This window comes from Convolutriloba macropyga, chromosome 13 (assembly GCF_964194025.1).
Source record: "Convolutriloba macropyga chromosome 13, txConMacr16.3, whole genome shotgun sequence".
Taxonomy (NCBI): Eukaryota; Metazoa; Xenacoelomorpha; order Acoela; family Convolutidae; genus Convolutriloba; species Convolutriloba macropyga.
Genome location: NC_134480.1, coordinates 13,803,707 through 13,831,150, shown reverse-complemented (window position 1 = coordinate 13,831,150; position 27,444 = coordinate 13,803,707). Strand labels below are relative to the sequence as shown.

The 27,444-nt window shown below is 34.9% G+C and overlaps 1 protein-coding gene across 13 annotated transcripts in view; it reads right to left on the bottom strand.

Annotated features, from left to right (window-relative positions):
• Positions 1–1,321: 1,321 nt before the first annotated feature.
• The window catches only part of LOC142351575 (phospholipid-transporting ATPase IF-like), a 104,382-nt gene continuing 78,259 nt past the window's right edge, over positions 1,322–27,444 (bottom strand). For 7 of the 13 annotated variants that reach the window (XM_075403678.1, XM_075403673.1, XM_075403672.1 and 4 more), the window contains 4 exons: positions 21,081–21,356; positions 17,777–17,965; positions 8,258–8,353; positions 1,322–1,884 (listed from right to left, as the gene is read on the bottom strand). In XM_075403678.1, coding sequence (XP_075259793.1) covers positions 1,345–1,884; positions 8,258–8,353; positions 17,777–17,965; positions 21,081–21,356 — 1,101 coding nt within the window. In that variant the 3' untranslated portion in view covers positions 1,322–1,344. Of the gene's footprint in view, positions 1,885–8,227; positions 8,354–10,805; positions 10,845–10,910; positions 10,932–16,650; positions 16,692–17,300; positions 17,336–17,776; positions 17,966–21,080; positions 21,357–27,444 lie in introns of those variants that run through there. The other 6 variants (XM_075403681.1, XM_075403679.1, XM_075403680.1 and 3 more) reach the window with 6 other exon arrangements.

The window sequence follows — 27,444 nt, the reverse complement described above, 5'->3', positions numbered from 1 at the left end:
ACGCGAATCTGATGAAGTCACTGAGAAAGTCTGGCCTTGAGCGAGAGCAGTGAAGCAGTTCGAGATGTGAAGTAAGATTTTCGAAGGGACTTCAGAACAGTAACATAACCTTATTTGAGCCACAAACTTGTGAGTTCAAAATCTTTTATATAATCTGCACTGTTTATAGGAAAATCTGGTATTGTAGAATCTGGCCCTGGAAAGATCTGGAATTCTAGAACTTGCACGTGCGTGTTTCAAGTAACATACCCAGGTTTAGGTCCAGACCCAAATTGAGCTATGATCAGACTATGCAGACTGAAATGACCTCTGATCAGACTTTCCAGACCGAAGTTACCTCTGATCAGATCATCGAGACCAAAATGATCTCTGATCAGACTTTCCAGACCAAAATGTCCTCTGATCAGACTATAGTGCGCTTATGATCAGACCCAAACTCAGACCATTGTCTAGACTATAAACAGACTATGATCAGACCATCTTCAGACCATGGTCCAGACTCACTTTCAGACCATTGCCCAGACCTTAATCAGACTATGATCAGACTCATGTGCGCTCATAATAGTCTGATCAGAGAAAGGTTTTAATTATGAACAAATCTCTTAATTTTGCTATAATATATTCATTTCATAAAAAACTGGTGTTTGGTGTATTAAAATCATCTAAGGAAAAGCCAATTCTGAAAATATTGCTAATGAAAACGAAACTTAACTGTTGAGAAAAAAATTTTATTTACCATACCCCTTAGTTCATATTTCTGACTCAATGGATGAACTTAGACAGTTTTCCACAAGAAACCTCGTAGTCTTCAGTTAATCAAAATTTCCTCTTGAGGGGACCGGCATTTGCTATCAGCTGGACTCCTTGTTTCTGACCAGAGTCATCGGACTTTAGATGAGTCTCTGATCGGAACGCTGCTTTATTGTTGCCTCTTGGCAGAGCCAACATCCCTAAAAAAAACAAAAAAATTTGAAAAAAAATGCACTCGAAATCAGACCTTCCAGATCGAATTGACCTCTGATCAGACCGAACCCAGACCATGGTCCAGACTATAATGACTGTGATCAGACCTTCCAGACCGAATTGACCTCTGATCAGACCGAACCCAGACCATGGTCCAGACTATAAAGACTATGATCAGACCGTCCAGACCGAATTGACCTCTGATCAGACCGAAATCAGACCATGGTCCAGACTATTGTGCGCTCGAACCGCTTTCCAGACCCTGTAATTTCGGTCTGGGAACACAGGGGTGTGCGCTCGATTGGGTCTGATCATAGCTCAATTAGGGTCTGGACCAAAACCTGGGTAATTGAACGTATTTATAAATTTTTATTAATAATTCTACTTTATAACAACTTGATAATCACTCCCATCGCTACTTCCATGATTACTTTCATTACTAGCATTGTCATTGACCTTTTCCGCTCTTTGATCACGATTGATTTCTGTTTTTTCCTCCGGTGAATCTTTGTGATCCATTTTTTCATCCTCAACATCTTCAATTTTTTCATGTTTATCTTCCATAGCACTCAACCGGCCAATTGCGTTCTCTAAATTTTGAATCCGTTCATCGTTTTCAATTTCGACTAAAGTTTTCGACTCAAATCGCCGAAGCGTCGGGCTTTCCGAACTCGGCAAACCTGTTCCAGCCTCGCCCCCAAACTCATCAACTTCTCCCAGATCTCCTAGTTGAGGTTCCCACCCGGGAAACGCGGCAAACCGGCTGAACCCAAGGGAACTACCCCCACCTGAGCTGTGACTTCCGGCCCAGGATACGACGGAAGTCCGGCTGATGGCGTCGATGGAATCGTTGTCCGAGGGGGTTTCGCAAGACACTCGAGAAACGTCCGTCGCCATGCTTCTGTATGTCGGTGGGTCCTGCTTTAAGATGAAACAATGAATCACAAACAATGAATCAACAGACTCGCCTAGTCTGATGCTTGTATTTGGCACCATTTTTTCACCGATTATCTTTCTCAGGATTGTTTTACTATTTGGGACTAATTTCTCAAGTATTGCTTTGTCTGTATACTAAACTTTTTTTGCCCAAATTGTTCATCTAATATAAAGTTTGCTATCACAATATGGCTGAAATAACCGGTTTCGGAAAAAAACCCGCAGAAAAAAAACCCATTGAATTTTAGATAGGAAAAAACCCCACGGAAATAAACCCCCACTTGACTATTAACGAGCTGAGTATTCAGCGCGTTTGGCCATGCCTCGCGGGCCATGGACATGCCTTAGCGGCACATGGGACTTGATATGAAACTATCACAACCGAACAAATTATCACAGTGGAGATACTAAAGATTAAGATTTATTAAATCATAGGTATAATTAGAAACCTTTTATGGGTCACAAAATTTGTACCATTTCAAAAAACAAACACACTGGATAAACTTTTTTGCACTGAAGTTTTAGCTTGCTCCCAGGAAAATTCTTGAAATGATAATTAAAGATTGAGAAAAATTGCTGAACCTATGACAATTTAAATATTAACTTTAAAAACCAACGTGATCTAGACATAAACTTACTATGCTAAAAACTAATAAGAAAAGGAACACGAGTCATGCCGCACGATGTTTCCTGAAGTCGATGTTTTTTTCAATTATTGACTCAAACTGATCTAAAAATTATAATGATATCTTCAAAAACAAAATATGAAAACATTTGGAGATTTTTAAAACCTGTTATTACAAAAAGCAGTACATAATGAGTTTATTCGCTTCTTTAAACCCTCGCATCAATGACAAGCACGTTTTTTCATGAATTTTCAAAATCAAAATTTTTATTTCAAAAATCAAAAATAAAATTTCTCACTTTTGGAAACGAGCTCAATGGAAAAGCAAGTGAAAATTGCATGGTAGAGTCGAAAATTGCGACAAAAGACATTTTATGCTATATTCTTAGTTAGCTACTATTAATAATACCTGAACATCTTACATGAAGTGAAAGTGAAACTCAAATAAAACTATTCATTCTACTATCACCAACTTAGTATTGCGATAGATGCACAAAATACAAATTGAACTTTAGTATCAGATACTTTGCGATTGATTCGCAGTGTTTTTTGGTTAGGCAGATAATTTTCAAAAGAGGATCTAAGTGGTTTAAAACCTCAAGACAACAAATTTACTCTGAAAATGAGAAATTGTAGAAAACTGATAACATTTTGTCGTCATTTTTACAGCCAATTAAAAAAGTTATTCAACATTTACGTGACAAGACCACCATTATGAAAAAAAACTAACAACCAAAATTAGTTGATTGAGATCATTCTTCTGATGTACTGTGCGTAGTAAAGCGCTATCCATTCTCGAGCTCGGTATTTTTATTCTAATTGTTTTCGATTTTCCGGAAACGGTCTTCAAAAATAGTAACAAACTGGCAATGGATACTAATGACCCAAACTTGTAGCATGGACGGTTATCTAGAGCTGGACATTGGTGATTTTGGAATGTCGAATTATAATTTGATTTATGATCAAAGTTTCAAGAAAAGTACGGTTAACTTGGAATTAATTTGAGATAACAGCCAATCATTATTCTGTAAAGCTGAACATTTGGTTGTTGGGATTAATTGAGTATCAAGTAATGCAACGGTAGTCTACGCTATAGCTTACAGAAAAACGTGATTTCCGGACAGGTGCAAAACCACAAACAAACGGGGCAGTTTAAAGTTTTAGTTTTCATAAGAAGAAGAGCAGCAGTCGTTACAGTCATTGCTAAAGGCTTCGAATGCTATCTTATAATCTTAAAAACAGCCATGATAAAAAAACAGACATAAAACATTGAAAACAAGCTAAAACGGTCATTTTCCTACTGAGCAGGTGACTGCTTTTAGCAAAATCAATTCCATAAAAACATAACCCGCTACCATCGAATGAATTGCATCGAATGAAAAAAACGGCTCTCGATTGGTTGGATATAGAAAATTTCGGAGTGATAGAGGCAAAGCGGAGGGGCATAAGTGAGGAGATACTATAAGTAAACCGGAAATCAAATTGCTCTTTGCGCGGCAATTTTACGCCTACTGAACGTTGTTTTACTGGAGTGGAGCTGAACCTGCATGAATGCGCTCATTGATACCAGAAGAAAAATAATTAAACTCACTCTTCAGTGTTGTGTTCGACCGGTTTTGTCAAGAATTAAAATTTAAAGAACATTTTTTTATCTGTTTTGCTCAGGAACATGTTAAGAACCAAATTTTCTACAGAAACTTGGCTTGTAAGCATTTGTCAGTGATTCAGTTTTCCAACTTAGATTTTGTTTGGTTTTTTTCTTGTTTTTGTTAAGTAACTAACAATTATTTTCAACATTAATTTTCCAAAAACGGAAAGGAACGCAATTTTAAACATTTCTTTTTGGAAGGACTCCAAATTTAATCGTTTCATTTTGTAATTATTCTAATGCGAAGACAGTAAAAAATTTCTTTGACTTTCGTTTTCCTTGAAATCGAGCTCACGCTCTGTGCATAATCCAAAGTAGATTTTTTAATTATAATTGCCAAGCAAAAATTCTCAAAATGTGGCATCGAAGCGCTTTTGTTGGTACCAAATTGTATAACTCTTGGAGCTATTATTTGAAATGATTTCTTTAGCAAAAGCAACAAATCTTCTCTTGCTACTGAAGAATATTTTGCAATTAGCCCAAACACTTGGTCGCTTGAGGAAAAAAAAATAAAATGATGTTGCTCTAAGTTTTAAAAAAATATGAGCTCAATTGTTAAAATTTGACAATAAATTTTTTCAAATTGTACCCTCAATTCAACCATGAATCGTTACTTTTAATTGTTAAATTCAGTTACAGTGATCTAAAAATTTGGCTCTAATTTTTTTGATGTATAGTATTTATCAGTTTTGGAACGTTACAGGAGACGAGTTATCAAGCTCTTGAATTGGACTGGACAGCTTTGTATGATCGTATTCTGCCATCCCATATGTCTTCTGAGTAATTGTGCCACCACATTATAAAAGTTTGGACTCGAATAAAATTTTAACAAAAAATAAAAAACTAAGTTCTAAATTTTTTCGTAAACAGCATTGAAAATTTAAATTGTGTATGCTTACTAAGATGGTACTGCTGCACAACATGTCATAAAAACCATTACTTAAAAATGCTTTCCAAAGCATTTTTCAAAGTTTGGTAAACCTGATAGTTGATTTCCAGTAACTGTTGTTGATGCTTGCAATGATGTGTGGTAAAAAATTAAAACAAACTTTTCCGAAATGTGTGTATGAAGTTTTGTCAAGAATTAAAATAACACACTTAAGGTTTTGCTTCCTAAAATAACACACCTCCTTTGCTTCAGAAATTGTTATACAGAAAATGTTCCAGAGGAGTTTCATTTACATGCGTTTATCAGTTTCTCCGTTTATCATTTTAGTGTTCAAATAATTTTTCCTCCATATTTGGTTAACTCACTGCCAAAAACCGGCAATCATATTCAGCCTTCAGAATTGAAAACGAAATCCATCTGATAGCTACCCCTTAATTCATGTTGTATAAAATGACAATCGAGAGATTTGTTACAATTGTTCTTTGCCGCTTTGGGTTTTCTTTTCACGGAGGTCGACCACACGTAGCATGGTTAATTTAAAGCTGATTTTCTATGTTTTTGTTTAATGTTGACCGAAAAAGTTTTGAAGTTGTCACCAAAAGCTCTTGAAAGCTCTTGGCACCGCAACAAAAAAACTCTTGGAGCTATTATCTGAAATGCTTTTTTTTGACAACACCAACATATTTTTTCTTGATATTATTTTGCGAACTGCTAAAATACGTAATCACTGAGAAAAAATAGGGACAAAATTTTCGATTTATTGTCGATAAGTTTATTTCAGCTTAATTTTTGAAACTGGCATTAAAAATTCAACTTACTACCTCGAGGCAGTAAGTTTACTGTCAAATTTCAAAAAATGAGCTGAAATCAACTTTAATCGACAAAATAAAGCAAAAATTTTGTCCCTTATTTTTCTCAAGTGACTCCGTACTTGCTTAAGGAAATTAAGATACGCTGATCCAGACTTTTGCTTAAAAAATTCTGCTGTTTGGTGTACTCAGTTTTTGAAGATTAAAAACGCTTCAACAAACTTGAGTTGAATTTGACCTGATTGCTTCATAGTTTTATCTTGCGACATCACGTAAGTCTGTTGAGAAATTTTGTTTCGACAAGTAATACTTTCGACTCAATTAAAATTACTTTCGCACTCTCTTATTTAGATAGGTTTTTTTTCTAAAAATTCTGTATTTGAGAAAGATCAATTAGCTCGTTATTAATATTTTCTGATTTGCTTATCCGTCCAATTTTCTGGCGCGTATGGAGGTATCTCTATAATTTAAAGGTCAAAAAGTTCACTTAAAACAAATATTAAACATGCAGTCCATTTAAGTCAAAAACTTTTATGTGAAACGTACGCTTTATGGCGTTCAAAAAAATATAATTTTGCTATTTTCTTTCTTAACTTTAGCTTTCTCCCATTTCTGTCCAATTGACACGTTGATAACAGCTATCGCTAAGAAAACAAAAAAATTCGAGTAAATTTACCCGAGCAAATGAACTTTTTATGTGGCCAAAGGTAATGTGGTCAATCGACCTGCAACATAGATATATCTCAACTTTAACTTCTGTTAGCTAGAATTAGTAAAAAAAACAAATTGGTCAGTGAAGATTTCTGTAAAGACAGAAAAGATAGAAGAAAAGAACAACATTGGTACATTATTTACATACACACTCTAATAATCAACAAATAAATACCATAAACAAAGTATTAGTGGACAGATAAAGATAATGATGGCACAGGTGCTTCAATCAAACAAACAAACAATAATAAACAACAATGATAGCACAAAATATTGCCCAAACACTCATTTTAAAATAGATTTTTGTGAAGTGTCACTTGAAAGTTGATACAATTAAAAGTGTGTATTTCGCAGAACTGTTTCCCAAATTATCCAAGACTCAGTTTTTAATCCTACAAATTCCAATTCGACCATAAAACCTAATACTGGCAAGGATCGTGAACAGATAAGAGAATCAAAATCCCTTAATTGTTCGGGTATGTTTTGTCTGTTTTGATTGAACTCTTTCGTCTGGGACTATTTCGCATTCTAGGACTATATTGTGTAAGACGTTTCTAGGCAAGAATAAAAGATTACACCGAAATACTAACCAAAACGGTTTATAACACTGAGTCTTAACGTCGGCAATCATGCACTTTTAAAAACTCAATGGAGCGTTACAAATAGATAATAATTTTCAATGTCAAGATCGATTATGGGGTCGGTAGGGGTGAGTGGTTATGTTATTAAACAGACCGAAAACAGTTCTTTTTAATTCAGGATATGTAATTAGTGTATCTCAACACAGAAAATGAAATGTTAACAAGTTATACTAAAATTATCCTCTAAAACTTTTTCAAAAATATATTCTATTTACACTAAGACACAAAACTAACACCCATCAAAATTAAACACTTTGACGTTTCGCCTAACTACAACAATTTATTGAATTAAATTAATCAATAGATATTGCTAATTGGATAAAATTCAGCACTTTGGAATTTATTTTGGAAACTTCGATATGTAGAGCAGCCAATATGTGAAACACATTTTTAATATAATTATTATTTTTATTATTCGCCCAAATACACAATATTTATAATTGAACACCTCAATAAGTTCTTTCCCATCACAAAAATTAAGAGACAAGTAATTTCTTGAGTTGTATTAAAAGCCCAAGCGGCGATGAAAATAAATCTTTTTTCTAGATTCCGTTTTTTTCCAGTTGATTCTGAGATTTTATAACATGCATCTTATGAGAGTCGGCATCTAGAACCCACAATTTAAAAAAATGAGAATAGGATTCTTTTTAGCCATATCTAGAATAGGGCGGTGCGAGAGTGGGGTTTATGTTATGGCGAAAGAACATTAAATTCGACTCCAGAAAACTAGGATCAGTTAAAGAGAATTTATCATTCTAGTTAGTTTAGAAAATATTAACCACAGATAGTTTTAATTCAGGTTAAAGAAGAAACAAGAAAGCACAACAATGCCATTTTAGTCGGGCAGGTATTTGAGAAAGCGAATATTCGAGACAAGAAGGGTTACAAAGAAAAGAATTCGGTCAAAGTTGAGCTAGTCACATTTTCCTCCGTTATCTTTTTCAATAACGTCAATCGGGTCAGTCGCAACATTGTTCACACGTTGGTAGACAAAAGGTAGTAACTGTTGAAGTTCGTTGTCTAGAGGACACTTACAAGCCATACAGTTGTGGAGGTCATTGATTGGTTGGCAGCATCTGTGAGATCATGTTCCTGGCCCAAGTAGTCACTAGACTGACGAGACGGGTTTGTCTACAAACACAATAACAGACACATAACACAACAACATTTACACAAATTAGAGCGGCTAAAGATTCAACTGTTCAATTGTATGAACGCTGTTTAATTCAAGTATCACGAAACGTCCGACGTTAGTAGCGGCTTAGCATTTCTATTTTTAGCTTGTTTCCTTTATTTAGCTTTCGAAAATCCCGCGCGGAGTATCCATAAGAAATAAGCCAAAACCCATCAATCACCAGGCCGCTATACGACTGCGTTAGAGCGAAATATTTCAAAAACATAAATTTGCAAAAATATGAGGTATTTATGTACTGCGATCTTTTAAAAACAAGCAATAAATGTTCAAATTGAGATTTTTTCTATGAAAACATCCATTCAAGACTACATTTCACGTTACTAAATGAAACATTTTGTTCATTCCTAAGAGACGAAAGGCGACAAAAATGCTGGTTTTGATCTCATGGGTAAGTTTACTATAAAAAATATTCTCGAATTCTCTTTGAGATCTGTTTTTTAGAGCATTTTTTGTTTTTTGATTGATTGATTTGTTTTTTTAAATGTTGAATGATTTTTGAATTTAGCCTCATTGTTATCATTGTCGACTTGTTCTTTTTGTCGACTTGTTACCTGGTCCCGTTAAAGAAAAATTCCATCTGCTTTGTAGTTAAGAAAGAGTAAATTTGTGTAGCTAAGGTTTTATCTGATTGGTTTTAGCTGATTTTGATTATTGTTTGTTTTTCTCGGAGTCTTTTTCAATGGCAGATCTCGTGAGCGCTTTAGTGATGCATGGCATTATGTAATTCAATTAGTAGTTTGAGTGTGTAATGATTTTTTTAACTCTAACATATATTTTTGATTATCTCATTTGGTTGACAATTTAGTCAACAAGGTAGATGAGCTCGGGTCGGAACATCATGTACGAACGCACATTAACGAGCCTCATTGTTTTACGTTTAAAATACAGAGATAACCCGGGCATTAAATTATTTGTGAACGATTTAGAGCCAAATGATAAATTTTGTACTGGAGTGTACACAAATTTATGTGAACATAATGGTAAAAACTACAGACCTCAATCTATTTTATCTTTTTCAATTTTGAAAAGCGAAGCGCAAAACTTTGTTCTGCAGACCTTTTTTTGAATGCCACTTACGAATAAGAACTTACAATTGGCTATAATTATCTCCTTGATGTTCTGTTCATGATTAACAAACGGAACCTGCCTCAAACCTATAATGCTTAAATACTAGTGAGCTATTTAAAAAACAACTGATCATTGACTTCAAATTGCTTGATTAGAGTATTTCAGCAATCTGTACGTAATGGGTCAGAGTCCAAGAGGACCACGTGGTTTCTAAGACCAAAAATGAAAATAAATCGTTTTTTTTTCACGATGCAATGGACAGCAAGTTGAAGGCAGTCAATTATAGCGCAGGGTAATCGGCAAATTTAGCAAGGATACTATACTTGACATAAACGAAATGACCAAATATTGATGTCACTGGAAACTTTGATTTGGAAAGTAGACTTTTGACAGGTCGCAAAATTTTTATTTCCGGATGTTCAAAGGTTTTAAAACTGTACACTTTTCGTAAGTTTTTAACTTTCCCCATAAAATTTTCTTTAACATCTACTTTTCTTCGTGGTGTTAGCGATTTATTTAAGCCCCGACTTACAAAATGATTTCGAAAAAAATTGAGCGTGTTGATATAATACATGTAGAATAAACCATAGTGTGTTTTAAGTAAATCACGGCGGAAGAATTGCTCTCGAACGACTATTGAGAAATGGAATCTATTGTAGCCTGCTTCAGATGGGAGGATTAACTAAGTTCACTTAAGGGGGCTTCAAATGACGTCATTTGAGGTTATTATATATGACTATGACCGCTAATAAAATTTAAAGTGAGAAAATGACTCCAATTTCGGCGCACCTTTTACTTAACTTTCAGTAGTAAACTGCCGCAAATTGAGTTCAGCTGCCGACTCTTGTGAATGGGAGAGAAATTTAGATCAGGCAGAACGAAAATGTCAAGGGCACAAAAGTCAAAGTCAAAACAGTCAAGCAAAAATTTTGCTTAAAAAAGACCAACACGTTTACAATAATTGCCTCAAACTTCGTTCGAGAGCAATTAAAAAATGGATTTTTAATGTTTTTTATGAATCCAAAAATTTCAGTTGAGTTGTCAGGCCGTGTGTTTAAAGTTACATATTGACAAATTACAAATCAAACGCAATAATTGTCGTTTTATTTTGAACCCACAAGGTTTAGTTTTCATCCATTATGTCAGCTCATTCAATTTTATTTCAAAAAATCTCTTTCGTAATACATCACTCAAAAAGAATGTACTACTATGAATAAATGAGCCGCGTGATGAGTGCGAATTTGGAGTGAATTTGGGATGATAGTTCGGTTTCATGATAAAAGGTGTGCTACATATAAGATGATGTTGATCACTACTCGCCTTGTCACTCAGTATGGTAAAAACATCATTTCAGTAACGCTGAAGCAACAAACACAATATATAAACACACAATTCTGTTTAATTGAAAACGTGCCACCCACTCACTGCTGATCAAATTCTCTTAATCTAAAACAAATAACTGTCTAGAAAACATTTTATAAAAAGGGTTGCAATCATTTTCCGCTCTTTTTAGAGTCGTCGAATTTTTTTCAAACAGTAATCTACTGGCTCATTTTAGAGAAATTTGGCAAACAATGAAAACAGTTTTTGGCAGAAACATACAATGGTTTCCAAAGTTTTCTATACATTATCGACTAGCGTCGGAGCGAATTGCTCTCAAACGTTTGAATTGCTCGCAAACGGTTGGCTTCGCCAGTAGCTAGCTACGGTTTAGTGAGGCTAGCTTTAGCTTAAATGACGGGGTGTGAGGTGAGCGCTGCGGGGTAGGGGGCACCGGGAGTGAGGGTTGTAGGGGGGAGGGGGAGGTGTGGGGTGTCAACCTTTAAGAACTGCCCTTCACGCCATAAGTATACGTATCCAAAACAGTTTCTGTGAAATCGCATACTTTGAGACTAGTGAGCTGAAAGGCTCTAAGAGAACTCAATGCCCGTTGGGCGCTACCTGTTTATCCCGTTTTTGAGGACAAAAAGTCAGATGGGTTAGACGAAAAATCGGTCAAGCGAAAAATCGCATAAAAAAGACCAACAAGACTAATATAATTGGTACAAACTTCGTTTGAGAGCAATTAAAAACAACAAAAAATATAACGAATTATGGCTCCGCTCAAAATCATCTTTAACATTTACCCTGGTTAATAAGTGTGGGGAGAAAAATTGAGAACAGGTGAATTTGCATCCTTAAGTTTTCAAAATAGTTTCCCCGTTACTCTACTATCAGAGTATCACAACGATGATTCGTAAATTTCAAATTCTTCAAATTTACACTGTCCAACACTATGATAATGTCGAAATTAAAATTCATCGTTAAAAGAATTGTCGTAATTTATTCCGGCTCATGGTAAAATTAAAGTCTGAAAATGCCCTTTAGAGAGCTGGGGTCAAATTTTGGCCACGTTTTGTTTCCGATAAATAACTGTCCAATAGAGTTTAACATTCATTTGATATTTTCTGCATGAAATAATAAACATAAAAATAACAAAAATGTAAAAATTGATTGATTTACTCCTGTTTCTTATTAGAGAACGCAGGGGATAGCATCAAAATCCCTTAGAGATGTCTACAAAGATTTATAAACATAGCCGGCAAATTGCCGGAATAGCTGCGAACGAATAGACTTGCGTGCCGTATGATAGAGATAGAAACAGATACAGATATAAGTTGAATAAGTTATCGACGCCACACTCAAAAAGCTCTGTAAAAAATTAAACGATAAATTAATAAAGCTTTAAAGCTTGTTAAAATTCATTGCGCAGAAGTCTTTTCATTACGGACCCTTATTACACATATAGTTCCTTTGACCTTAAAATGATTCAAAATAAATTTAAATTTTAAAGTGCAAAAGTCATTTTATTGAGTGAGGTAAGTCACTTATGATCAAAATCTAAAAATAGCCGGCAGATTGCCGGAAAATAGCCGCGATACACGCTTAAGGCGTTACATGAATTGATAGGATAGAACTGAAAGAAATAAACTATAGAAATAACATAGATAGATCGGCCACCAGTCCTTTAATAGACCACTAGACTTTTTGGGTTCGCTTCGGACTGTCATTTTTATGAGACACATAAGCTTTATAAAGAGAAAGCCTTAATAGGGCTTTTCAAAATTAGGATATTTTCCGTTTGTGCCCCCTCAGCTTAGTGGGCGCATATTATTTGCACCACCCAGATGCACGTGCAACATTTGGGGGAGGGCACAAACGGAAAAGATCCCAAAATTAATATTCGAAATCAAAAACTCAAGACTCTACAAATCAAGAATTAGGGCATATATGTTTGGCACTACTTATATGCTTACTATTGACCTTTAATAACTAAATGTTCATAATATTTTAAAGTTCCATAAGTAACTTCAGAAGTCATTTTTTGAGTGAGGTAAGTCATTGAAAAAGTCAATTCCAAAAAGTCAGGGTAAGACGAAACAAAAATCTGTTAGACGAAGTAAAAAAAGGAGCGCTATAATAGCCGCCTAGAATTGAGGACGCGGCTATTAATCACGCTTGAGAGAGCGAGAAATGACGTCACGCGCCCGAAAGCAGTTAGTGAGAGGAAGAAGTCATTCAGAAAATTTGACTTTTCAGCTTTGAGGTGTGAACAAATGTAAAACGAAAAAAGAGCATCAGACGACGAAACAAAAAAACATAGCAGGACAAGTCCTGACGTACAATTCAAAGAATTTTCATTGACTAAACAGAAAAACTAGACCGAGAATGGACTATGAGTGAATTGAGAAAACCATTTTAAAAAAATCAGATAAAAAAAATAAGAAAAAAAACAAAAAAACAATGTCAAAATGCCGCATGTGAACAAAAAAACCACTAGCGAGAAATGAAAATTTAATTCAAACAAAAAACTAGGCATAGAATGAGCAGTGAATGGATTGGGAAAACCATTTAGAAAAAAATCCGATCCAAAAAATCGAAAAAACAGTAAAAATCAGAGTGAAATTGCCGCATGTGAACAGAAAACCACTACCGAGAAACCGAATTTTTGTTCAAACACCATTTTCGCACTGTACTTTAAAATTAGAGCAAAAAATTCACGCCGCAAAACCACCCGCTTTTTCGCTCTATTTACTGTTTCGGCGTGACCAAAATCACTGCTCCAATTTGACTTCAAAAATCATGAAAATGTGTGAACAGATCTTAAAAAAAAAAAAAAAAGACAGCGCCCCAATACAATTCAAATTCTTTGAATTGTAAAAAGAGCGCTGCAATATAGCTCCGCTCAGCTTACAGCTATAAAAACTAAGTTCAAGTAGCGGGCATCTAAAATTGCCCTTTATCGGTTTATCCCGTTTCTATTTTTTTGATTATTGAATTCGATACTGATTCAGTTCACTTCAAAATGTTTTTGCTAAGCAACTGCTCTTTAGAAGCACTCTTAGCAGAATGAGCTAGAAATGAAATTAGCCTAGAAAAATTAAAACGATTTCATGCAAATAAAGTACAAGCTTAGAACTAATGTAAAGCGAAACAAATTGTTCAACGAAGTAAAAAAGCATAGCAGAACACTGGAACAATTGAAGATTTTCATTATTTAAATAAAAACATCTGAACAGATATTTAAAAAGCACGGCAGGAAATGTCCTAAGTTACAATCCAAATAATTGAATCAATTAAAACCCGACATACGACATTTTGACAACAATATCACACTGATATCGCACGCCCTTTACCCTATATGCGGAAAATGCAGAAAACCCAAAACAATTGAGCTTTTTTTCAAAAGTTAGTGTTTTAAGAATCTCCAGCAACAAAAAACTTTGACCCTACGAATCTTAAGATTGAGTACACAAAACAATAACATTACGAATCAAAGACAGGCAAAAAGGGGCAAAAATTAAAAAGGTCAACAATAAGAATCTGTCTGTGGCGTCAAGATAAAAAAACTTCTAAACTAACAATCTACCAGTTCTCAATGAGAAAGATTATTATTCTGACTTAGCGATAAGACCACAAAAGAAGCAACAAAACATACACAATAAAAAATCTATTTTGAGAAAACGAAGTGCCAGACGGAAAAAACGACTGATAAGAACTCAAGCGATTAATTAGATCCACTCATTCTTCATTGGCAACCGACAAGACATTTCAATATTGCGACTAAACAATATCACAAAAACGACCAAACTTTGCAAAAAATCACAAAATCGTTTAAAACACTTTTTAAAGAATAGTTTTAAAACAAATAATATTTAAGTCAGGTAAAGCAACAGCTACAGAACAAAGCAATTTATTTCATTTATTTAATCAACAGTAAGAACCATTGAGATCTGTCAATAATAACAATGGGGTGATGAGACAGATACGACGATATAAGTCCAATACAAAACAGCACAAAAATTAACTAATTGCTTATTAAAAAAAACTAACATCGTGTAAGTCATAAAAAGCAAAAAACTATAAACTGGGACAATTAATTCGATTAATTTGAGCCAAAATAGTAACAGACGATGCCTCTCATTAGTGAGACTAAGAGATGAGACATTAACGGGAACAAATAAAACTCGCACAACTCAAAAATTCGATGTTTCCTGAAAAAATTTGTTGTCGAAGTCACTAATAATAAAAGCAATAGTTTCGAACTGAAACATTCCAATCAGGTGGCAATATCCTTAAAAAATTCCAAAAAACTCAATTTGAAAAATTTAAAACAAATAATGTCGAAGTCATTAAAACCCAATAGCCATGAAATCAAACCATTACTGAGGTTTATCTATTGCCCATTAGCAGCCAATGAGACCTGTAGTTAATGATACTAAGTGATAACACAACAGGAAAAAAAATTGATGTATTAGAAAAAGTTGATGTATTCAAGGAAATGCAAATTGGCGTAATTAGAACACATATGCACCGTTTTAGTGCTCGAAAAAAAAATCTGAAAATTGTAGTCAAATGGCCGCACGTGAAAAAAAAGCATTTAAAACCAAAAATTAATTCAAATACCAATATTTCAATTGACTTTCTAAAATTTGAGAACGAACAAAAAACTACAAAACCTATGAAGAATAGTTCAAAATTTCTCTGTTTTTGCTCATACTTCACAACAAAAAATGTTTTACCAACGAAACTGCTTGGTATTTCAACACTCCTTAAGTAATGGGCTTCTTCGAATTCCCCTTAAAGCAGCAAAACAAAACGATAGACGAAACATCGATAAAACTTGCTTAAAAATCAGCACCAGCTGAAAAATTCTGACAATTTAGCAAAAACACAAGTTCAATACCAAAAAATTATACCAAATCAAAACAAACCAAAAATTAATAAAAAAATATAATCAACCCTCTTAAACAAAAAAGTTGGAAAGCAGCAAAACAAAACGATAGACGAAACATCGATAAAACTTGCCTAAAAATCAGCTCCAGCTGAAAAATTCTGACAATTTAGCAAAAACACAAGTTCAATACCAAAAAATTATACCAAATCAAAACAAACCAAAAACTAATAAAAAATATAATCAACCCTCTTAAACAAAAAAGTTGGAAAGACAACTGGTTTAAAAAGCCGCATTCGAACAAAACAAATCACTCGCTTAGAAATTTGTTCACCTCAATTTCTCGCATTTGCAAGAACAGAAGTATGAACAAAAAAATCGCTCTCTTTTCGCTCCGCTCTTTAATTTTGTTGAGCAACCAAAAAACTCACGCGTTTCATTTCCTTCTTAAAAATTCACTCCAATAAAATTGATTAAAAGGGCTTCTCCAATACTCCTTTTCGAATCGTAAAAATAGATCACCATATCTCATCTTCGAGTCGTAAAAACAGAGCACACCAATACACTCCAAATAATTTGGATTGTAAAAAATAGGAGCGCTATATTAGCCGGCTGAGATGAGGGTGGCTAGTAACAAGAGTAGATGTCTGCGAAAATTTTCCAGAAAATGAGATACTTTAGAAAAAATAACGATAGCCATTCACATAGATTTTAGCTTTCTCATCCTGTTTTTATATTTCAAAGTCTACTAAAACATTAGCGAAAATTCTAAACTGTAAAAAAAGCCATTTTTCTGCCTACTCGTTCCCTTTTGCTTGCTAAAAGTGATCAGTTTGGTGTGAACAATACGCCAAATGAATAATAGGTCAGTGATGAACTCAAATGGGTCGTTGATTAAAACAACCAAACCGTGCATTATGGCCCACACAAACACTTAATGAATATCTTTACCATTGTTGGGAATTCTCGCCTTCTGAGGACACCAAAGGGGTCTAAATAAGCAGTGTCCGGACAAATTACCCAATGCCAGTTTACCTTATGCCAATATACTCAATCTGCCATTTTACCCAATGGCAACCTTGATCTACCCTATTGTTGAATTTACCATAACCACTATTTAACCGATAATGAAATAAAATGGCCCGTGGATAAGACACTATCACAACCAGAAATGGGATTATATTGTCCACTAAAATATGTTAAAACATCATTGTAATAGCGCATGCTAATTTGTAATCGGATTATTGAACGAAAAGATTAAAGGGGCATTGTTTAAAGTGCCAGGTTGGGTATAATAGCAGTGGGTAAAATGGATTTTAACGTAAATAAGCATTACAAGTATGGCATATGCGAAACCAAAATGATCTCATAAGACAGAAGTCCGAAATAAAAAGTAAACTCAATCCCCTCCACCCCTGAACGTTTATGACACCCATTTATAAATAATTATGAGTTGTTATAGAGAAGGTTACTATAGTAAAAACGTGGGGGGGGGGGGGGGGAGCGGAGCTGGGTGGCTAGATCCAAAAAGTGAACGGAAAACCTGGAACACAATTATAGTGAAAAACTTTAACCCAATTAATTATTTCCAAAGTACTTACCAATGTTATATGTAAATGACGCTTCTCGGAGGGGCCTTTAAGACAAATAGTTTTCAATAAGATTGATCATTAAAATCGCGAGCAATTAAAAATAATTTAATAGAACAGACATCAATTGCAGACCAACTAAACTAGAGCCGAAGTATTAACCCTGCAAGTCACACATCACTAATTATTTAAGTTCCACACATCACTAATTATTGCCAAGAGTTATAGTCAACAAAATATCAGATTTATAGGAAATCTTCGACTAAATTAGGTTTGGCGCACAATCATATTAGCTTGATAATACAATGTTGCAGACTACAAAACGAGATTTCAATCTTATCACACAATCATCCTTCTTTCGTGTATTTATAATGACTACCAACTGAATTTCTTATGACATCGTCTCAGCGTAAAAATCTCTTACAGGTAAAAATCTCATTAAAAATGAACCCTTTTTCAAACTTTTTCAGATTTGAGGTTCCTCTTACCGTGAAATGCTCTTCGGCGCTTTCGTTGTCCCCAATACCCCCCACAGGTGCAACCGACGCCCTCTCCCCCATGGAAAACCTCTGGCTAGTTGTCATGTCCGGATGGGAGGTGGTGTTGACAAGTGCTGACGTCACAGAGTTAGTTCCCGATGCTGGTTTTGCATACTGCATTGCTGGTTCTCCGCTGCCCTGCAAAGTAAACATGCAATGAAATTTAGACTTAGGCAATCACGAGATTTTATAAAAGCACGGATCTAATTTTTAAGCTTGCGTGATCAAACTGATGCATATTTTCTTCTGATACTAAGTTGTAATACAATTATAGTATACTTTGAAAGCTTATTAATTAGTTAATTAATATTAGTTAATTAGAAAGTTAATTAGAAATTTTGATCGTTTCCTATCCCCGCGCTCTTTTTTAACCAGGAGGTGCAATCAATGTATTACACTATTAGTTATATACGTGTATTATACACTAGATTTGAACTTCTTTTTGTGAACTGAATTAATCGTAAAACAGATTCGAAAATCGCTAAAATTTGCTATATCAGTGTTGTTATATTGCACTTCACTATATGTAACAAATAGTACGTGTGCATGGGAGGTAAACGGTACATGCCCAACAACGTGGACAGAGGACTGTGAACCAGAAGAGACCCAATGCTTCAGATATTCCCATATTCTACATGGGATTTTAACTAATTAATCGTAATTAACTTGCCCTTAGTTGCTCTAGCTAAATTATTTTTGGTTAGCTAACACAGTATCCAAATCTTCGGAATATATTCATTCCAAAAATGGGAAACTTTGGCAAAAATTTACATTAAATCAGCAAATAAAACATAGCTGGCAGATTGCCAGAAAATAGCCGCAATAGATTCGTAGATCGGCAGTCTAAAAAAACAGTAAAAAAGACAGACCAAAAAAATTCGCCTTTTCATTGAAGGCTGATCTGTTAGATTTTGATTTAAAATCTGTATAAGTTATTGCTGCCTCTATTAGCTGATCTCAAATAACCTTCATTTAGAGTGACACACAGCCATTTGACCTTATCTCTTTGAATTAAAGTAAATAAAAGTCAATTTCAAAGTGAGGAAGTCATTTTTGAGAGTGAGGTAAGTCAAGTGTGACCAAAAATTTAATCACGCGCATGAACAAAAAACTCGCTCCACTAAGAGCGAAAAATGACGTCACACATGCATTTCAGTTGAAATTGCATGAACGAATGAACAAAAAGTGGCTGTGACGTCATATGGTCGTAACAAAAATCATGACGACGAAATAAAAAACATAGCCGGAAGAATTCCGGAAGCGACTCGAAGCACCAAAACTTCACAAAAAGCTGAAGCCATTACCTTTTGTATTGAACCATTAACTCATTACCTCCGCGGGTCTGATCTAAAAATCGGTGAAATTTAAACCACTGTCACCAAGAGAAAGAAAATGCAGCAAAATTTTATTATTGAAAATGTTTGGTAACGTTAAAAAAGTCTGAAATATTTAGGATGGTCAAAAACTGATAGCCTGACAAAGCTGACATGGCCATCAATTGCCCTCAGATAATTAATGATTCTAATCTCAAAAAGATCGCGAAAGCAAACGGCAGAGAAAAACTTTTCAAAAAAGACAGGAAAGTCAAAATTATTCAAAAAAGAGTGCTCAAACTTAAGAATCAGAGAACCACTACAATTAGATTTCTAATCACGGCAATTAAGACAAAAATAATACATGATTCTTCCTTGTTGTATATATGCTAGAAAACAAGATTTCATACTAATTCAAAAATTAAATTAATCATAGAAAAACAAAAGCAACAGAATAATATTCAAAGGCAAACAATCGTCTAAAAACAATACCCAGCCCGGAACAAAATTGCAATGAATAGTAATAAGTCGAAATGTTGGAAAAGACCTTCTAGCAAACTCCCAGTACTGCCTTATTTTGAATTAAATCAATTGCAAACCGAAGAAACCAAGATCTAAGAAAAAGCTGAATTCATTCAATTTTTTAACAACTGAAAAAATCAATATAACGAAAACAAAAGTAGGTTCCAGGAAAAAACTAGAATGATACAAACGAGAATGTGAAGAATATGGACACAATGTTAGGAGCACCGTAACAAAAAGACCAATTCTTGATTTTTGAAAGTTGAAAATCAAATTTAAAAAAATCAAGAAAAACGAGTACATTTCATTGATCAGCATTCGAGACATAGAAAAGACAACGAGTCATTCGAGACAAAATCCAGCTTGCTGAACAGAATAAAACAAGAAAAAGCAGAATTCAGACATACGAAACAATGAAACAATTTGCGAAAAAAGTGCTCAAAGAATATTTAAGACTGCATTTATGAAAAAAATTTATCTGTTTTTTCAAAAACATAACACCAAAAAATGATTGAATTTTTATTGAAACGAAATTAAAGTCCCCCATCTTCCCCAAAATACTATTTCTAGTAATTAAAAGCAAAATACAAACAAAAAAATTAAAAAAAAAATTGCAAAAAACTACGAAAATCGGATTAGCAAATGTACAATTTTATGAAACAAAATTACATCGAGGTAGAAAGAGGCATTGAGTATATGAATTATCAAAGGGAAGTTTCCATGTTAACTGATTTTTGACAAAAAACAGCTAAAAGATCCAAAAATGAAGAAATTAACAGAAAAAAAGCCAAAAATTAACTAAAAAATCAAGAAATATGTGCCAATTTCGCATTTGAAACGCAATTTCAGGCTATGCAAAATACTGTGCTAACAATTTCCCGGTTTTAAATTTCAGCATAGCATCGATTAAAAATTATTTCTACAAAAAACCAAATTACAAGCAAAAAAACTAGGCCACAGACGAAAAAACGGCTAAAAACGGTTATCTATATGTGCCATTCAGTCAAAAACTACTTTTCAATGTCAAAAAGTCATTCACTAAACGCAGCGCATGATCAAAAAACTTCACTCGCTCAGAAAAAATTAGTTCACACTGCAATTTTACTCGCTTTCGCTTTTAGGTCAAAATATCGTCTGAACGAATAGTACTTCCGGTAAAAAAAAACCTTAAGAAAACCAATACTCCTCTTCGAGTCGTAAAAAAACCAAGAGAAGGCCAATAATAGCCCCAGCTATCGCTGTGCGGCTATTAATCAATAGTGATTTAGCAACCAATGAGATTTGTTGACCAATTAGAATAAAACTGGTCGGCTAAATTTCTCATTTTTCCTCTTCGGCTAAAAGACCAGTATTCCTGTCGGCCAGTATTCCTAGCACCATTCTAACGCTCATGCGTCTGTAAACGGGTCCCTACATACCTTTAGCACAGTCGTTTTCCGACCAGCATCGTCCATTTCGTACTCGTCTGAGAGCGGTGACTGTTGTCGTCCTCTGCTTCCCGATCCCCCTCTGAGGTACAATTCGTTATCAAAGCTATGTCCACTTGTGGCACTGTACTTAGGTTGTCGCACATCATTGTTGTTGAGAGCTGTTGGGTTCCCACCGGCTGATGCTCCTCGTGAGTTCGGGTGGTCTCTGTTAGGGTCAACTTGACTGTTTTCCCCAGGTGCAACTTGCTTCTTCCGGATTCGGCCCTGATTAATCAGTTAAGATTCAGTAGGTTAAAAAGATCTAGAGCTAATTTTTACAGCTCATTTTAAAACACAATACCTTTAAATACCTTAGAGATTTAAATACCTTAGAGGACCGAATTTTTTTAAAAGCCGTTTTCTACTAATTGTTTTGATATCTTCGATTTAGACTTATGTACCACAAAATTGCCCCTCAATTAAGCTACGATGACCTCAACTCTTGCATTTGAAGAAAGCAAACCTTAAATTGAGACAAAGGAAACATAATTTGAGATAAAAGTTAAGTCAGTCAATCAACACTGACCAAAAACTTTTTCACAATGAACAAAAATTTTGCTTCAAAAATGCGAAAAAAGGACGTCGTGAACTCATTTCAATAGAAAAAGCGTGAATGAATTAAAAGGGTGCTTTGAAGTCGGGTACTTTGAACCCCCACTTTACTATTAAAGAGCTGCGCATTTAGAGCGTTTGGCCATGCCTCGCGGGCCATGGCCATGCCTCAGCGGCCCGTAGGACTTGATATGAAACTATCACATCCGGACAAATTATCACCACCAAGATTCAATTTTAAATGGGGGTCTATTTCCATGGGTTTTTTTGTGGGGGTTTATTTTCCATCTAAAGTTAAATGGTTTTTTCGCGGGGGTTTATTTCCTAGACCCCTTTGAAGGACACAGGTCGTGACCAGAGAATTGATTACAAAAAGAAAAATACAGCCAATAGAAAACTGGATATGACTCGAGAGTCCTTCAATATAAACTCAAGAATAGAGAAAAAAAGAAAATTTCAATGCCTAATAAACCAATAGAAAGTGTTTTTAGTCTGAGGAAACGTGAGTAGATGGAAACGGGAGGCGGGAGGGAGGGGGGAGGGGGGGGGGGAGACGACGGCCTAGCTGCCGGTAGGGGCTGGGGGTAGGTGAGGGACGGTCAGTTTGAGGGGATAGGAAGTAGGTTTGGGGGAAGGAAAATAAAGATATGGATGGAAAAATGACAAAAACCAAAAACTAAATCGCTAATAAATCAATGGTGTTGTCCAAAAAACGACTTGATTTGTAGGGATAGGTTTGTTGATGGCGGAGGTAAGAAGATGGGAGTAAGGATGGTACGCGTGATGGTATGTAGCTTTAACAGGGAATCGGGACTGTTATGGCACGAAAACTTCTCAAAATAACCTTAAAAATTGTAGAATAGAAGGTTGTAAAAACCTTTAGACTGTGAATACTCCCTTTTGAGTCATAAAAACCCAGAGAAGGTCAATAATTTCTCCACCCAACATAGCCGGCAGATTGCCGGAATAGCTGCGAAAGAATAGACCAGCGTGGCGTATATTAGAGATAGAAACAGAGACAGACCTAAATTGAAAAAAATCGACGCCGCTCAAAAAGCTAGGTAAAAAGCCTTTACTGCACGTATTTGTTCCTTTAAAAAAATTCAAATTAAACCTAGGTTTTAAAGTGCAAAAGTCATTTTATTGAGTGAGGTAAGTCACTTGTGATCAACCTCTAATCACGCAAAGAACTTTTGCTAAAGAGAGTGAGGAATGACGCCACGCGCGCAAACGCCGTTAGTGAGAGGAAAAAGTCATTCAGAAAATTTGACTTTTTCAGCTTTGCTGTGTGAACAAATGTAAAACGAAAAAGAGCGTCAGACGACGAAACAAAAAAACATAGAAGGACAAGTCCTGACGTACAATTCAAAGAATTTTCATTGACTAGACAAAGACTAGACCTAGAACGGGCTATGAACAGATTGGCAAAACCATTTAGAAAAAAATCCAATCAAAAAAATAAAAAACAGTAAAAATCAAAGTGAAATTGCCGCACGTGAACAAAAACCCACTAGCGAGAACGCGAATTTTTGTTCAAACACTGTTTTCTCACTCTACTTCAAAATTAGAGCAAAAAAATTTCACGCCGCAAAACCACTCGCTTTTTCGCTCCATTTCCTGTTTGTGACCAAAATCACTACTCCAATTGACTTCTAAAATCATGAAAATGTGTGAACAGATCTTAAAAAAAAGACAGCGCCCCAATACAATTCAAATTCTGTGAATTGTAAAAAATCAAGAGCACCGCAATACAGCTCCGCTCAGCTTACATCTTCGCAGTTATAACAAATCACCGTAGTTGACGAAAGCAGTGCCAATTTAAGTTAAGCTGCTTTAAATTATAGCTCTCAAACGACTGGCGAGCGGTAGTTTGGTCTGTAGCTAGCTGAAACTTAGGGAGGCTAGTACAAAAACCATTTAAAAAAGACAAACAGGACTAAAATAATTGCTACAATCTTTGTTTTAGACTAAATAAAAAGAATAGTAATTTGACACGCAAAAAAAACAAGCTCAGTATTCCATTGTCAGCTTTTAGATACAGCTCGAAAAATTTATGCGTGAAAATAATTGTGTCCAAATTCACAGAGGAACTTTTTAGCGACTGATAAAACTATTTGGATCTTTTCCGTTTGCCCCCCCCCCCCCCAGCTTAGTGGGTGCATGTTATTTGCAACCCCAGGCACACTGCCATATTTTTAAATAATGATTTGGTGTGCAATGGCATGTGCTCTCTAACTTGGGAGAGCATAACCTACTGGGGGGCACAAACGGAAAAAACCCAACTATTTAAAAATAAGTTAATCCGATATCAGTGATATAATCTATATATTAATTCAACGTCGACAGAGAGCCACTGAACACCATGTTTAAGCGCCTATCTCTGCATGTTTTAACGGCCCTTAAACATGGTTTCTGAGAAAACGACTGACCACAGTCGGGTTTGAACCTGGGTCTATGGGTCGAACGGAAGTGCAATGAGTTGAGCTAAGGAGCCGTTGAGCCGCGTATTTATCGGTACTTTTGTCCATTAACGTTGCATCTATATTTAATTCAACGTCGACAGAGAGCCACTGAACACCATGTTTAAGCATTTGTTTCTACTTTCCCAATGCCCTCTTTTTTCACATCTTCTATATCTCTATCTATATATTAAACGTAATTCAAAAACTTATACTTCCATGTTTAAGCTCCTAATCTTCACATGTTTTAAGGCCTCTTAAATATGCAGCAAAGCGTTATGCACGTATTGTGAAAAAGGTCAATGACCGAAAACATGTCCCTACCAAAAAGTTAATGACCGAAACGTTACCTATTGGCCGTAAAGGTCAATGACTGAATAGTGGTAGATGTAAAAAGGGGTTAATGACCGAAAAACTGCCTATGACCGAAAAGCTCGTTTTCCAAAAGTCAACGACCGAAAAGATACCTATGCAATAGGGGTCAATGACTGAATAGCCGCGGATGTAAAAATAGGTCATTGACCGAAAAGTTGCCTGTGCCAAAAGGATCAACGACTGAAAAACTGCGGTTTCAAAAATTGGTCAATGACAGAAAACCTGCTTATAAAAAGTCAAAATTTATTACTCAAAATCTTTCGTTATTGACATGTACTGATTCTTCTCACATGTTGACGGAATAAAGAACACCTAATTTAAGCTCAATTACGGAAATGAAATCGAAGATGCAAAAGTGTCCATTTAAATCTGCTAGATAGTAATATGGCCGGGACCAGCTTTTGTGTAACGTTTTTACTTTCTCCCTTCCATTTCTCTTTTTCGTTTTTTTTCTCTTTCCTTTTTTGTTTTTTTTTCTATCTTGCTTTTCTTTTTCTTTTCTGTCCTTCTTTTCTCTCCTGTCTTTTCCTTTTTACCTGTCTTCTTCCGCATTCTTTCCTCCTTCTTGGCTGTATTTCTTCTGTTCTTTTTTCTGCCTTTCATTCCATTTTTTTTCTATTTTGTTTCTCTTTTTTCGTTTTTGCTTCTTGTCTTTTCTGCATTTTTTCTCCCCTCTCTCTCTTGATCTTCACTTTCTTTTCCCTTCTCTCTCATTTGTCTTTTTTTAGTTTCTCCCATTCGTTTCGCTTTTTCGTTTATTTCTTTTCCTCCTCTGTATTTCTATCTTGCTTTTCTTTTTCTTTTCTGTCCTTCTTTTCTCTCCTGTCTTTTCCTTTTTACCTGTCTTCTTCCGCATTCTTTCCTCCTTCTTGGCTGTATTTCTTCTGTTCTTTTTTCTGCCTTTCATTCCATTTTTTTCTATTTTGTTTCTCTTTTTTCGTTTTTGCTTCTTGTCTTTTCTGCATTTTTTCTCCCCTTTCTCTCTTGATCTTCACTTTCTTTTCCCTTCTCTCTCATTTGTTTTTTTTTTAGTTTCTCCCATTCGTTTCGCTTTTTCGTTTATTTCTTTTCCTCCTCTGTATTTCTCTCTTGCTTTTTCTTTTTTTTCTGTCTTTCTTTTTCTCTTTTTCTTTTCTCGTTTTTCCTGTCTTTTTCTCGCTTTTCTTTTTATTTACACTTTTTAAAATTTCTTTTTTTTCTTCCATTTTTCTTTTTCCTTTCTTTTTTTGTTTTCTTTTCTTTCTTTTGTCTTTTTTTGTCTTCCCCTTTCTGTCTTGCTGTTCGTTTTCTTTGCGCTTCTCTCTTTCATTTGTATTTTTTCTGTCGATTTTTTCTCTTTCCTCTTTTGTGTTTTTTCGGATCTTCTTCTTCTGGCTTTCTTTTATCTCATTCTCTTTTCTCTTTCGTTCCTCTCTTTCGGTTCTGTCTGTAGTTCTTCTCCTCTCTCCTTCTTCCTTCTTGTTCTTTTCTCTTCTCTTTCTCTTTTTCTTTTCTCTCTTGCTTTTATTTTTCTCTTGTTTTTCTTTCTTTTCCGTCTTTCCTTTCTCTCTTTTCTCTTTTACCTGTCTTCTTCCGCATTCTTTCCTCCTTCTTGGCTGTATTTCTTCTGTTCTTTTTTCTGCCTTTCATTCCATTTTTTTCTATTTTGTTTCTCTTTTTTCGTTTTTGCTTCTTGTCTTTTCTGCATTTTTTCTCCCCTTTCTCTCTTGATCTTCACTTTCTTTTCCCTTCTCTCTCATTTGTCTTTTTTCAGTTTCTCCCATTCGTTTCGCTTTTTCGTTTATTTCTTTTCCTCCTCTGTATTTCTCTCTTGCTTTTTCTTTTTTTCTGTCTTTCTTTTTCTCTTTTTCTTTTCTCGTTTTTCCTGTCTTTTTCTCGCTTTTCTTTTTATTTACACTTTTTAAAATTTCTTTTTGTCTTTCTTCCATTTTTCTTTTTCCTTTCTTTTTTCGTTTTCTCTTCTTTCTTTTGTCTTTTTTGTCTTTTTTCTTCCCCTTTCTGTCTTGCTGTTCGTTTTCTTTGCGCTTCTCTCTTTTCGCTTCTCTCTTTCATTTGTATTTTTTCTGTCGCTTTTTTCTCTTTCCTCTTTTGTGTTTTTTCGGATCTTTTTCCTCTGGCTTTCTTTTATCTCATTCTTTTTTCTCTTTCGTTCCTCTCTTTCGGTTCTGTCTGTAGTTCTTCTCCTCTCTCCTTCTTCCTTCTTGTTCTTTTCTCTTCTCTTTCTCTTTTTCTTTTCTCTCTTGCTTTTATTTTTTCTCTTGTTTTTCTTTCTTTTCCGTCTTTCCTTTCTCTCTTTTCTCTTTTTTCTCTGTTTTTGTTTTTTTCTGCTTTTCTTTTCTTTTGTTTCTTATTTTCCTTTCTTTTCTGTCCTTCTTTTCTTTTTTGCTGTTCTTTTTTTGTCTGCTTTTCTTTTCTGTTTTTCTTTGGTCTCTTTTTTTCTTTTTTCTTTTTCTGACTGTCTTTACTCTATACTTCGTTTTTCTCTCTTGCGTTCCTTTTTCGTTAATTCGTCATTTTCTCGTGTTCTTTGTTTTCTGGTTTTGTTTTCACTCTTGCTGTTCTCTCTTTCTTCTGTCTCCTGCTTTCCTCTCCTATCTTTCTTTTCTATTTCTTTTCCCTTTTTTACCTCTTTCGCTTCTGTTCTTTTTTCTTCCTTTCTTTTCTCTTTTCGTTTTTGTTTTCTCTCTCCTGTCTTTTCTGTCTTTTTTATCTTTATTTCTTGTTTTTCTCTCTTTCTCTTCTGCTGTTCTCTCTTACTTCTGTCCTGCTTTTCTCTTCTTTTCTGTTTCCATTTTCTCTCTTTTGTCTCTTTTCTGTATTTCTTTCTCGATTTATTTTCTGGTTCGATTCTTTTCTTTGTTCCTTTTCTCTCCAACTTTTTTTTGCTTTTCTCTCCCGTGTTTCTCTTTCTTTTTTCTTGCTTTTTT